Raw genomic sequence first — 12,697 nt, 5'->3', positions numbered from 1 at the left:
ATCTCCATTCCATGAGTGCCTCCAGGAGCAGTACACCCCCCTCTGGGGGAATCGTGAGTGTAGTTCTGGGATCATTGCCGGGAACAGGCTGAGCCCTGGTCATCGGGTGGGGGGACAGTATCACTGTGTATCACTCATGTGTATATTTGTATATAGTATTATTTTCAATATTATTGTAGTTTAGTTATTAAATTGTCCTTATCTCAACCCATGAGTCCTCTTTTCCATTTACCCCTTCAATTCTCTCCCCTATCATTGGATGGGGGTGGGAATTGTGTGAGCGGGTGTGTGTGGTTTGGCCCCCAGACAAAGGCTAACCCATCACAAGTGGATTATTTACACTAGACAGAGCTGAATACTAAGAGCATCTGTAAACTCTGAACAGTCCCAGCCATAGTTACTTGGTTGTTAGATACCACATTTCTTAGATAGCACTTCTACTGCATGGCTGCAGATGTCCAATGTAAAATTTCATTGATTCAGACCTGTGTAAGGATGTCCGTCACCTGTAAGACTCTACAGAGGAACTGTGTAACCTGCCTCGTCACAGGGTCCACAAGCTAAGAGCAGCAGGGGATGCAGAGCTTCAGATCTCTGTGTGGATGTTCACGATCCCATTCTTTGTCTACAGTTAGGGAAAAACCACAATCCTTTGAGCTAGAATGAAACTAGACATCAGGTTGTAAATCAGTTTTACTAAAAATATTTGAACAAAGTATTGCAAAGTTGGAAGTATTTACAATAGTTGCTGCAATATCCAGCATTTAAGCAACTCCCCCAGGCACGGTTACAAACCACAAGAAGGTACGAGTTTTCAGCCGTGCTACATGTGTTCCATAAAGAATCAAACCAACTTCAAGGTCACTCGTAAGATCTGCCATCAAGGTATCTCTCAACAGGTGTCAGGCTGTTCTGGGAAACGAACCAGGCACAATGGAGCCAGTTAGCTCTGGACTCGGGTCAGCAAAAATCACCATGAGAAAGACGTGCACACTCACAGTCAGGATGCTGCAGACAGAACAGCAGAAACATCCGTTTTCCTTCAGGGTTTATGGAGTCACTGGATTTGCGGTTCTGTCACTAAGAGGTACTGCCCAGACTGTTTGATAAAGCGAAAGGATTGAAGACAGTTGCTGAAGATGCAGAGACAAGTTAAACCAGGTTTGATTTTTTCAGCACTGACGTGCAAGTCATTTCAGTGGATCAGCCAAGATGACGGTTTTCCTTCTACTGAATGCACTGTAACCGCATCAGGTTACTCTGAACATCCAAAGGAATCCAGAGCTAAAAGTGATTGCTACCAGAACACAGGAACCTGTTGCTTTCAGATGGGTTGTATAAAAACCAGGACATACTGGTGCAATGTCACAATCCTAAAAGTGTTTTTGCTTCTTCACTCTGTGCCATGAGGGTTTCGCTGGCATACTTCTGAAGAAGCTCCATCTTCTTTCTCCGAACAAGAGCTTCCTCAATCTGCAAATATAAACACAGGATGACATTCAGCATGAATGCCCAAACTCGGCATGCTTAGCTATTAAGACAGAAGGAAAGCAAAACACAGGAAACAGACTGAAAATTAGATGTGAAAGTAGTTGAATTACAAGAAGTCAGGAGTGTCTTTTTAATACTCAAGTGAAGCTCGTGGAATTCAAGAGAAGCAGCAAAACAGATATCTCTGTTTCAGATTTATGCTCCTACCCTTTTTAATTAGGACATTAGCTGCAATTATATTTTACTCTCAGTACAGTCACTTGTTTCAAATAGTTGTCTCTACCAGAGCTTTAACAAACGGAGAGCAAGGGGAGTTATGCCTTTCGCATTAGCAACGGCTATGAACCTCTTCCCTAAATTTTGTCCAGAAGTGCCCACAATACATGATTCTTTAACAAGCGTATGCTTTGTTATCTACTAATAGCAACCCGTGACACTCGTTTTAATTTCAGTAATTATTTTATGTTCATACAAATCACACACAGGCATACAGATCTCTCAAAAATAAATGTTCTGAACCTTAGCCTTTTGTAATTTAGAATCTAGAAAGCATAATCCCATAGGCACAAGCTATGGAGTGATTTGCCACTAGAAGAGGAAAGATTACACTGACTACTGTCTAATTAGAGAAGATTGCTACAGAAATCAGCGGTTATGAATTAGAGAAACAGTTTTGACTCTGTTATGCTCTCTTCATTAAGAGAATACTATCAACCACAGAGCAATGCTTTTACTCATTATTTCTCTCCCACAGTTTTGACAAGCCATTACATGTCTATTTTGTTGACTGTGCAGGATCATGACTTCGCAGGAGAATACAGCATTGTTACATGACAAGATGGCGGCAGAGGACAAACTGCCACATGCCATCTGTGTGACCAAAAGGCACACCTACCAACTGATACATGACCCCAGAACCTTTTTGCCTGAGTTATACTTCAAACAATCTGTCACTGCTGAGGTAATATATACCATGGAGCAGTTTCAAAATACAATCGTCAATTCAAGGTCATGCCACCAAAATAATTTTAGAAAATTTATGAGACCAAACCCTGCAATTGAAAAATCATGCCATTAGACTGTCAGCAGAAAAGCACGGTAAAGATATAATAAAGATAACCCTGATTGCCTGCTGTAACACCACAACACTTTCCAATTGATGCGATACTTATGAAGGTATTCTCAGGTGAAAGGGATTACAGCAATGGCACCGTAATTCTGGCCAGTTCCACAGCGTTTGCAAGATGATTAAACAGATGCAACTGACATCATCTACCTGGACTTGTGCAAAGCCTTTGACACAGTCCCACATGACATCCTTGTCTCTAAGCTGGAGGGACATGGATTTGACAGAAGGACCACTCGCTGGATAAGGAATTCGCTGGACGGCCGCACTCAAAGAGTTGGGGTCAATGGCTCAACATCCAAGTGGAGACTGGTGAAAAGTGGTGTCCCACACAGGTCGGTACTGGGACCAGTGTTGTTTAACATCTTTGTTGGAGACATGGACAGTGGGATTGAGTGCACCCTCAGCAAGTCTGTCAATGACACCAAGCTGTGTGGTGTGGTGACACGCTGGAGGGAAGGGATGCCATCCAGAGGGACCTGGACAGGCTGGAGAGGTGGGACCGTGCCAGCCTCATGGAGTTCAACAAGGCCAAGTGCAAGGTCCTGCATGTGGGTCGAGGCAATACCAAGCACAAATACAGGCTGGGTGAAAAATGGATAGAGAGCAGCTCTGAGGAGAAGGACTTGGGGGTGTTGGTTCATGGGAAGTTCAACATGAGCCGGCAGTGTGCACCTGCAGCCCAGAAACCAACTGTGTCCTGGGGGCATCAAAAGAAGCACTAGCAGCAGATCAAAGGAGGTGATCCTCCCCCTCTACTCTGCTTTCATGAGACCCCACCTGGAGTACTGTGTTCAGATGTGGGGCCCCCAACATAAAAAAGACCTGGACCTGTTGGAGAGAGTCCAGAGGAGAGCCACGAAATTGGTCAGAGGCTGGAGCACCTCCCCTATGAGGACAGGCTGAGAGAGTTGGGGTTGTTCAGCCTGGAGAAGAGAAGGCTCTGAGGAGACCTAATAGCAGCCTTCCAGTACCTGAAGGGAGCTACAGGAGAGATGGGGAGGCACTCTTTATCAGGGAGTGTAGTGAGAGGACAAGATGTAACAGGTATAAACTGAAAGAGGGGAGATTTAGACTAGATATTAGGAAGAAATTTTTCACTGTGAGGGTGGTGAGGCAGTGGCCCAGGCTGCCCAGAGAAGCTGTGGATGCCCCATCCCTGGAGGGGTTCAAGGCCAGGCTGGATGAGGCTTTGGGCAACCTGGGCTAGTGGAGGGTGTCCCTGCCCATGGCAGGGGGTTGGAAGTTGATGATCTTTAAGGTCCTTTCCAACCCTAAGTATTCTGTGATTCTATGATTCTATGCAGAGTCAAGTGACAGAAGTAACAAATCAAGGACACTTTTACCTGCCATAAATTAAGATCTCTATCTTGCAATAGCAGAGTTCATCTCTGCAACCTAATTTTATTATGTCTTACCTCCTGTTGAGATGGCACTGGAACATGTGCAATAAATTTCGGTTGGCCTTCTTCACCTTCTTTTTCCTCCCCGCCTTCCTCATTGGACTGAAAAAAAAAATGAAACCACATCAACTTTACTTTTACATTATGGACTATCCCCTTTTTATTCTTGTGATAAACCCACTTAGGTATGGACTGCAAAATAAAACTAGTTTCCAGTACCCCTCTCACAGATCTGGAAGAGCAGCAGCAACGTCCCTCACTTCCCTTACTGGCGTTGGGAGCAGGGAGAAGAAAGAGGCAAGAACCATGCCACAGCGGTGACTGCAGCATCAGCAAAGCCTTGCTGGATCAGGATTCAACTTTAAACTACACCCTGGCAACTCCTGGTTTGGCTACACATGGACAGCGCAAAATTGTATCGTACACAAAACTCCTTGTGCCGTTACTGATGCAGATTTTACTAAGAAGTGAGACTGAGCAGTGTTCAGTTAACAACACGCTGCCTTACAAACACCAGCATCCCAGGCAGGCACAGTTAAACCACAAGGTCTCAGCTGTCAGTTGTTTCTCACTTGAGTCAAGTCCGCGCTAGCTGCCAGCTTTCATTGCTCTCTGAGCTTGCACCAAGCGTACTCATCTGCTAGTGATTTTTACCAAACAGGGACAATTGTAGAGTAAGTTTGGCAGAGAGAAGGACAGAACGCAGCAGCACACAGGGTCTTGGCAAAATAACTCTACTGCTGAGAAGGCAGCATAGAAGACGCATGAAATGTTACATCACTTTAGCCATCACATACCTCATCATCATTGACAGCATAGATATTTACTTCCTCCTCCTCTTCCTCCTCACCTCTTGCAAGTCGTGTTTCTCTCTCCATTTTCCATTTTTCCACTGCTTCTGCTAGAACTGGTTAGCAAAGGAAAACAGCAAGTGTATCTGAGAGCAAGTTAAAGCAGCACGGTCCAGCTGAAGCCCCAGTCTCCTCGACAGCAGCTCCGCAGCAACTGAAGCTAAATCTCCCTTGATTTGTCTCCTATTTCCAGAGCTTTTCCAACTGGTTTAAACTTCTTGCTTAAATCCTCTACATTGGTAAAACACACCTACTGTAGAACCTTGATGTAGTAGCAAATAAAACGTATCACCGTAGTCTGAGCAACACCCAATGCCAGCGTTGTGACAGTCTGGCACCTGCTCATGCCTTAATTTGGGTATATTTGGGTACAAATATCATGGTTAAATATCAACCTACTTTCTGAACTGAATAATGGGGTTACACGAACAGGCTGAGAAGCTCTTACAGCCCCGTAGCATGTCGGCACCTACAGGAATGTTGATCACCGTGTAATTAATTAAACACCATTACACTCCTTATAGTGACCACCCACAGAAGCTTCTTTTCATCTCGCAGTGTATTTCTCCAATTTTGTAGCACAAATCCAATTCTGTAACTCACTGCCAGCTAGGAGCTGTTTGGCTGCTGTCTCTCTACTACACAGCAGAGTCTTAGCAAAAGCACTAAAACAAGTTTTAAGAAGTTTAATCAGTGACATCACCAGTGTATAAAAATCCTAGGGAGGTGCGAGATAGTCATTCCCCCCAGCTCTCAAAGATTAAACATTAGCATGCTCTCCCTCAGAAAACAAGATCTAATTAACTATCAGCACATGGCTGTGTTTTTGTGTGGTTTCACTAACAGAAAAGGTGCCCCCAGTTAAGAAAGTTTTCAAGACTTTGTTTCACAACAACTTAATTCTTCTGATAAAAAGCCATAACCACAAGAGCCTAGACAACAACTGGCCCTAAGAGAATCTTGGCTATTGTGCATTAATAGCACATTAATTGTGCATTAATCATACACCTATGGGTTCTGTTAGCATTTCTAGCCTTGTTATTTCCAGTGGCACAATCACCAGAGATTATAACTTTCTTAAATAACCATATGAATCCAGACGAGCTCTCTCTCCTGTCTGCAATTAGCAAGATGTGCCAGATGAACACCACGTGGGAGGCTGTTCTGGGAGCACTGCTCCACGCAACTTCCCCTCTCACACTATCCTTGTCTGCCAACCAGCCTCTGTTTAAGGCTCCGAGCTATGCTGCAGGAGACAGAAAAGGGAAATATTTCCTCTCTTGCCCTCTTCCTCTCTGTGCTATAACCTCTCTGACAAGGCGAGATCTCTAACACATGGTATTACGAAGATCTCCCATGTGGAGAATGGGTAAGCGTATGGAGGGGATGGCCACACCAAGAGATATTAATTACCGGTAACAGCCATAAGATCAACAACTTAAAATCATTTAAGCAAGTCACCTCCTGCAGCTGCATTTCAAGTTTTTCTCTCTAATTCCAGAGGGATAATTATGTACAAGAAGGAGGACCATTCAAGCAAAACCTGATTGTTTTATCTGCCGCATTCTGTGGAAGAGCCTGCCAAGGGTCCCTATACCCGGACACTCGGACAGAGCACTGAGGATCCAGTGACAGTTGAAGCTTCCGAAGAGCTCGTAAACCAAACACCCAGTGCAACCAGCAATACACTGCCAGGATCACACAGGGCTCCCCAGAAGGACTGACAGAACCATTTAGAAAACAGCTCTTAAAGGTGCTGTGCGGCCTTTTGCCCAAAGCTGTCCAAAGAACAGAAGATGGCACACAGTGCTGAATTTTACAGAGGGTTTCAGGAATTGGACTCATAATCCTGGTGGCTTTACTGGGCAAGTCAGTAGAAACAAAACTAGAGAACTAAACAAGCAGACACATGGATAAAAATTACCTAGTGAGAAAGAATGAGCTTCAAAGGAAAAAATAGTCACGAATGTGCTGAAGTTCCAAGACAGATGACATGTGGATAAATGAATACAGGCCACCTAGACTTCAGGGTGTCCAGAACATCCCGTCTAATCTCCAAGAAAGCTAACCAGCGATGTTTGCGGATAAATAATCAGGTGGGACAGGAAACAGGTAGTATGGTCAGTTTTCACAAAGGAGGGAGATAACCACTTGAGTTCCATAGATCTCCCTGCTGCAACCTACTCCTTTACGTTCTTAAGCACGAAAAAGGTGGGGAAAAAAGGAGATTCTGCTTCAATAGTGAACCACTTGCTGACACTACTAAACCATTAACAGCAGTAAAGACAAAAGCCAACTCTAAAGCACATCCCCTCACCCCTCAAACGCCTTACCCAATAGTGATGTGGATACTTATGTGACATGAAACCTGACAGCTAAGCACAAGACAACATCCACAGGAAAAAAAACCTAGTATGTTACCTTCAGAGTCCACTATCATCCCTTCCTGGGCTGATTTATGCCAATTCTGAATCTCGCATACCTTTCTTTTCATGTTCTTGTTCCAGTGGCTCCAGAATACCATCCTCTTCATCCCTGTAGCCATAGTATTCTGCATCAATGGCCTTCATAAGCTCGGCTCGAGTTTTCCGAGGTGGTGGGAGGGCTGAAAGAACACAACTGTCATTCATCAAGGTCTATCCCAACAGCTTGCTGTGCGTTCCTGGCTCTTATCAACCTCGCAGCAACCACAGCTACCTCACTTAAGCTAATGACCAGCACACGATCTGAACCACTCTCAGCATCGGGAATACTTTACTCCGACCTGCACAAACTGTCTGAACACATGCCGTGATGCTTCATACTGCATAGTTCCCACCCTGGGGCAATTCTACACCATCGCATACATGGTTGTTTTTCCTGCTGTACTGGAGTCCTAGTACAGAGCAAGACTGCTATATGAAAGGCACTAAAGAACTGTCCCAAGCTCCCCCAGATCATGCAGTACTTCCCATCATGTTTCTCTGCAGAAGGCCAGTAGGACAGAGCTGATTCAGTAGGCCTGCCTCACCCTCAGGTCTAAGGAATTCCCACTCATTCAATGAGAAATCTATATATAAAGTTTTATCCACATACATCTATGTTTTTCCTGTTACGAAAGCTGATTCCTGCTTCTAAAATTATGTTCAAGACAACTTCATTTTTTTTTCTTTTTTAAATTTTGAACTCAGAGTACTATTTAGAACTTATCAATAAAGCTAACCTGTTATACTAGAAAGTTTCTACAGAACATCAGTCCTTCTACTCCCAGTAGAAGAGAGTTTACTCTTTTCTACAGTTCTTTAACTGCAAACAGCCAAAACTGTTCTTTGCCCAAAGAAATAGCCTTTAATTACATACTTGTGTTCAGTGTATCGTTTGGCTGATCTAAGATACAGGCCAGACTACGCTATTACTGGCATTCCCTCCACACGGACATTTTACTCAAGCTCTACTACTATGCACATTCATGCCTGGGAAGAGTTGCTATTTACTTACGTTCCTTTTCAAAAAGTTCTCTAACTCCTGGTAAATCCTTTGCAGCTCCAAAATATTTGTAACCTCTGTTCCCTGGAACTTCTTTCCCCTCATGATCTAGCATTTTTGGTCCAATCCGCTGGAAAATAAACAGAGTTAATTGTTTAAAATTTTATTCGTCTTACATCTTGTATTTCCTGTTTTCCTGGGCATCTTCATAGCTTAAAGGATTGAGAAGAGAGATATGCTGTATCAGTTCAAACTACCCCGCAAGTAAAATGCCCTCATAGCTCATTTTTATACAGGTTCTACTACTTTCACTACAAATCACACATTTAAAATGACCACACCAACCACAGAGTGCCCATACCAGATTAACCTTCACCTTCTTGCTTGTAAGCAGAACAACCATATAGTACAAAATAATCTACACTTACAGCATAATCAGGGCCTCCTAGCTCCTTTATTCTGAATTCCCAGTGTCCTTTCTCCCTCAGAAGCTTGTTTATTTCATCATTCAGGTCCCGAATTCTGAATTCGCCTAATCCAGCTGTTAGAAGGGAAAAAGGCAGTAAAATTAGGCAGCTTACTAGAAGCACCAGAGTAATGTCAGAATTTATGCAATGGAAACAGTATAGTTCACATGAAATGTGATTTCTACTGTAACTGCTTAGGACTGGAGATGCAGTAAAATAAAACGTAATCAGAAAAGTCTTACCATTTTGAATCTGTGCCACTTTCTTGGAAATTTCCCCAATGATCTAGTTAAATAAGAGCACAGAAGTTAATTTCTCAAAGAAAAGGCTATAAAAGGCTAAAAACCCTAGAAGGATCCAACTTCTAAGTTGGTTTTTTGATCTAGAAAATGGACGTGAGCCTATAAATTTCCAATATCAAGACAGATGTCATTCAGGCACAAATATAGTACCTCAGAAGCTTAAGAAACAAGGACCCATTTTTACAGCAGTATACGTGATGAGGGCAGGAGCACGTGAAGTACAGAGAAAGGCTGAGAGAAAGCTGGGTTTGATTTGCCTTAAGAGAAGGCAAAAAGGGAATAACGTATTGCTGCCTTCAACTACCTCATGGAGGGTACAGAGAAGACAGAAGACAAATAACAACAAACACAAGTTGGAACAGGGGAAATTCTGATTAAATTACAGGGGGAAAAAACCAATTAAGGTGGTAATCAAACACTGCAACAGGGCCCCAAGAAGCTGAGGAATCCAAAATCCCTGAAAATATTCAAAACTCAGTCGGACAAGGCCCTGAGCAACCTGACGTGGTAGGAACACATCTACTCTGAACATCATGGTGAACTACATGATCTTTTATCTAAATTATTCTGGGATTTAACTGTCAGCATACTGGAGAAGTCTGAAAAAACTTGTAAACAGGCTGCCTAAACATGAGGTGCTAAAGTTCTACTTCCAATAGAATTGGAAAAATCTGTAGCTTGACATTACCTGTCGCCTCCATTTCTCAGCTTTAGGCAATTCATTACACTCTGATGCAAGGAAAGGTCTTCGCTCCTGTTTGACAGAAAGCCACACATCATGAAGGTTTAGCCTAGCATCAAGATCGTCACAGCACTTCAAACTTTATTCCTTGATTAACCCCAAACTATGCCACCGAGCTCCAGTGCCTTCTGCTCCCACCGATTTTTATGAAGTGGAAAACAATGATGATTTACAGCCCTGCCAAATTAAACTATCACAGAATATAACCATCTACTCAAATCCACTTTATTCAAAACAGCATCTGTCGCCTGTTTTTTCAGATCACCCCCCAGTCCTCTCCCATACAATAACATTTCATTTAGGACAGCTGAATTACAACATCATTTTTGGTATACTAGCATCCAAATAAAATCCGTGGCTTTCCAAGTGGCTATTAAGTTTAGGTCTTTCTTTCTTAATTGCTACTACCTAAATACTGTAATTCTTTTCCAATATTATTTTGTTTTGTACTCTCCCATCTACAGTTTATCCAAAACACCTTCTTCCCACCATTCTCCTTCCCTCACATAATATATCAGAAACTCTATTCCATCTTATTCTCTGGCTGTTGCTCACAGATTCTTTTCCACTACAGTTTCCCAAAACTGTTATTTTCCACTTTAGCATTTCATATTGCGCTCCTCTGTAAAACATTTCTTAAGGTGCAAACACAGGACATCACAGTGAGTTTCCAGAATTCCTCTGACAGTTACCCAAAATTTACAATTATAAACCTGTCCAAAAAAAGTTATTGAGAACACACTGACCCCTACATAAATATTCTTGCAATTTGAGTTATGATTCAGTGAAAAAAGTACAGGAATATCCAGAGACAGCTGAGAATCAGTCTCTAAGGTTCTGTGTGGGCTCAGGGCTGCTATTCCTTTCATTACAGTGGCAGAGTTTTTTTTTTAATTATGAAGTTGCCAAGTCCTTTTTTTTTTTTTTTTCCAATCTTACACCAATCAAAAAAAATAGCTGCATGACAGCACTGACAACTATGAACAGATGCACAGCTGTCATGTGCTGGGTTAATAACATGCCAATGTTGTGTCACATGCCAGCCTCGAGCTCACAGGAGTCCTGAAGGCCCCCTGTTTTGTGGTTACTGTTTTGTCAGAATATTACCAGTGAACAAGATTATGAGGATTTCTCTACCTCTTCTGGGAAGAAAGCCAAACTGGTGACTACTGTCAGTAAAAATAAGGGAATGTGCATCAATTTGCACACGTAGTTGCAAAAGGAGATAACTTCAGGCTCAAAAATAACTTTCATTTTCTGCACAGTGTGCTGACTCTATTTAAAGCATTATTGTAGTATGTGGGTTTCTTTTTTAATTATTACATATTCTACCTACATTGCATAAAAAAATTTATTCTCGGCAGCCAAGCCAACATACCTCCAAAACATACATCTACATAAAATTTTTAAACAGGTTATTCAGTTAAGAAAATTATATTTGCCATTTCCATTTTGTGTCACCGTGAAATATGGGCCCGACTTTAGCTGCTTTGCAGATGACTGATGTCAGACTCCTACAGGATACCTGAGCCTGGCGTATGACCTTCCTGGCAGCTATCACACAGGTCTGTACACAGTTTGCACTCCACCCCAGATGAGAGCTAACAAAGCTTTGGGGTTTTTACGTCATCATACCTTAACTTTTCCTTCCTCAAGCTGAGCTTGCCGAAACCTTGCCAAGGCCGTCCTGAAGAAAAGAAAGGAGGCAGATTTACTTCTACAAATCTAGATTCCAACAGGAAAATACTCTGAATGTTTATTATGGACTTAATTACAGTCTAACATATTCACTAACCAGCTCTTCTGGCTAGAGACTTCTTCACTGGGCTTGAATCCTCAGTGGTTAATTTCTTAGATAAGAATAAACTATGGTAAGTAGCTATTATTTTTTCTGTTTAGCATATGCCAGCATGTTAGATATTGGCACCAAAAGGATGTCAACAGGTTATAAGCACAAGCACAAAGTTTACATATCTTAGCAGGGGACATATCAAAAAGCAAACAAAAAACTCAAGAGAAAAAAGCTTCAGTAAGGAAAGCAGCAGTTAGTAATCAGGTTTATTAATGTTATAAAAATATTCTGAGTTTCTCAAAACTGAGCAGACACCACACACACTACAGTTCTTTAACAGTTTTATTTATTTACTAGACATCTAATGGTTACGCTAAAAAGCACAAAACAACTGCGAGCACTTCATACCTTTTCACAGCATACCTATACCCTGCATCTAAGCCAATGACCTAGGCCTCACCTGCAGCTAACAGGCATTTTCAGGATGAAAACCACCCCATCCAAGCCAGTATCCAGGACGCACTGGATGGAACCACTCTAAGAGAGCTCCTCACAAGGTACCAGACAGATGTACCTCCTCAGCCTCTCTCTGAGTCACTATTACCAGCTCAGAAAGTACATCAGGAAAAAGAACAAGCATGAGACAAATATATTTAGAAATACTAGATTAGAGTTTTTTAAATATGGGGGCTACAAACATTTCTGAGAAGTACTTGAGAAAGTCAATACAAAAATAAACCTGTTAAAACCCACTGGTTTAGCCCAAGCAAGAACAACTATACATAAGCCAATGCTGACAGCTGTCCATCTATCCTGGCATCTCTGTTCCAAAAACGGGGACTGCCTAACCCCATAACGGGACGAGTAACACCTTCCACCACCTCTGTCCCCCAGCCCTTGCTGCAGCTTCTCTGCGGTCCCGCTCAGCACCGGGCTGGCTGCGGGCAGCTGCCTGCACCCCTCCTGCCATCTCCAGCTCCTAGGGCTTCAAAAAGGCTGAACGCGGGCACCCACGGCTCCAGGGCGCAGATGTCTGACACCAAACGCTGCCAGAGGGA

The 12,697-nt window shown here is 42.7% G+C and overlaps 1 protein-coding gene across 1 annotated transcript; it reads right to left on the bottom strand.

The window, feature by feature from the left end:
* Positions 1 to 1,245: 1,245 nt before the first annotated feature.
* On the bottom strand, positions 1,246 to 11,534 carry LOC104460221 (pre-mRNA-splicing factor ISY1 homolog; the record flags this gene model as incomplete). The annotated part of the gene is made up of 9 exons (XM_010080014.1): positions 1,246 to 1,473; positions 4,036 to 4,122; positions 4,818 to 4,927; positions 7,354 to 7,476; positions 8,349 to 8,466; positions 8,765 to 8,877; positions 9,046 to 9,088; positions 9,794 to 9,859; positions 11,483 to 11,534. Coding segments are annotated over 9 exons (820 nt in total), but the record flags the coding sequence as incomplete, so codon positions are not given.
* Between the last annotated feature and the right edge of the window lie 1,163 nt (positions 11,535 to 12,697).

Source organism: Pterocles gutturalis, unplaced genomic scaffold, assembly GCF_000699245.1.
Source record: "Pterocles gutturalis isolate BGI_N339 unplaced genomic scaffold, ASM69924v1 scaffold44289, whole genome shotgun sequence".
Lineage (NCBI taxonomy): Eukaryota > Metazoa > Chordata > Aves > Pterocliformes > Pteroclidae > Pterocles > Pterocles gutturalis.
The sequence above is the reverse complement of the archived record's forward strand: the minus strand, read 5'-3'. Positions and strand labels throughout refer to the sequence as shown.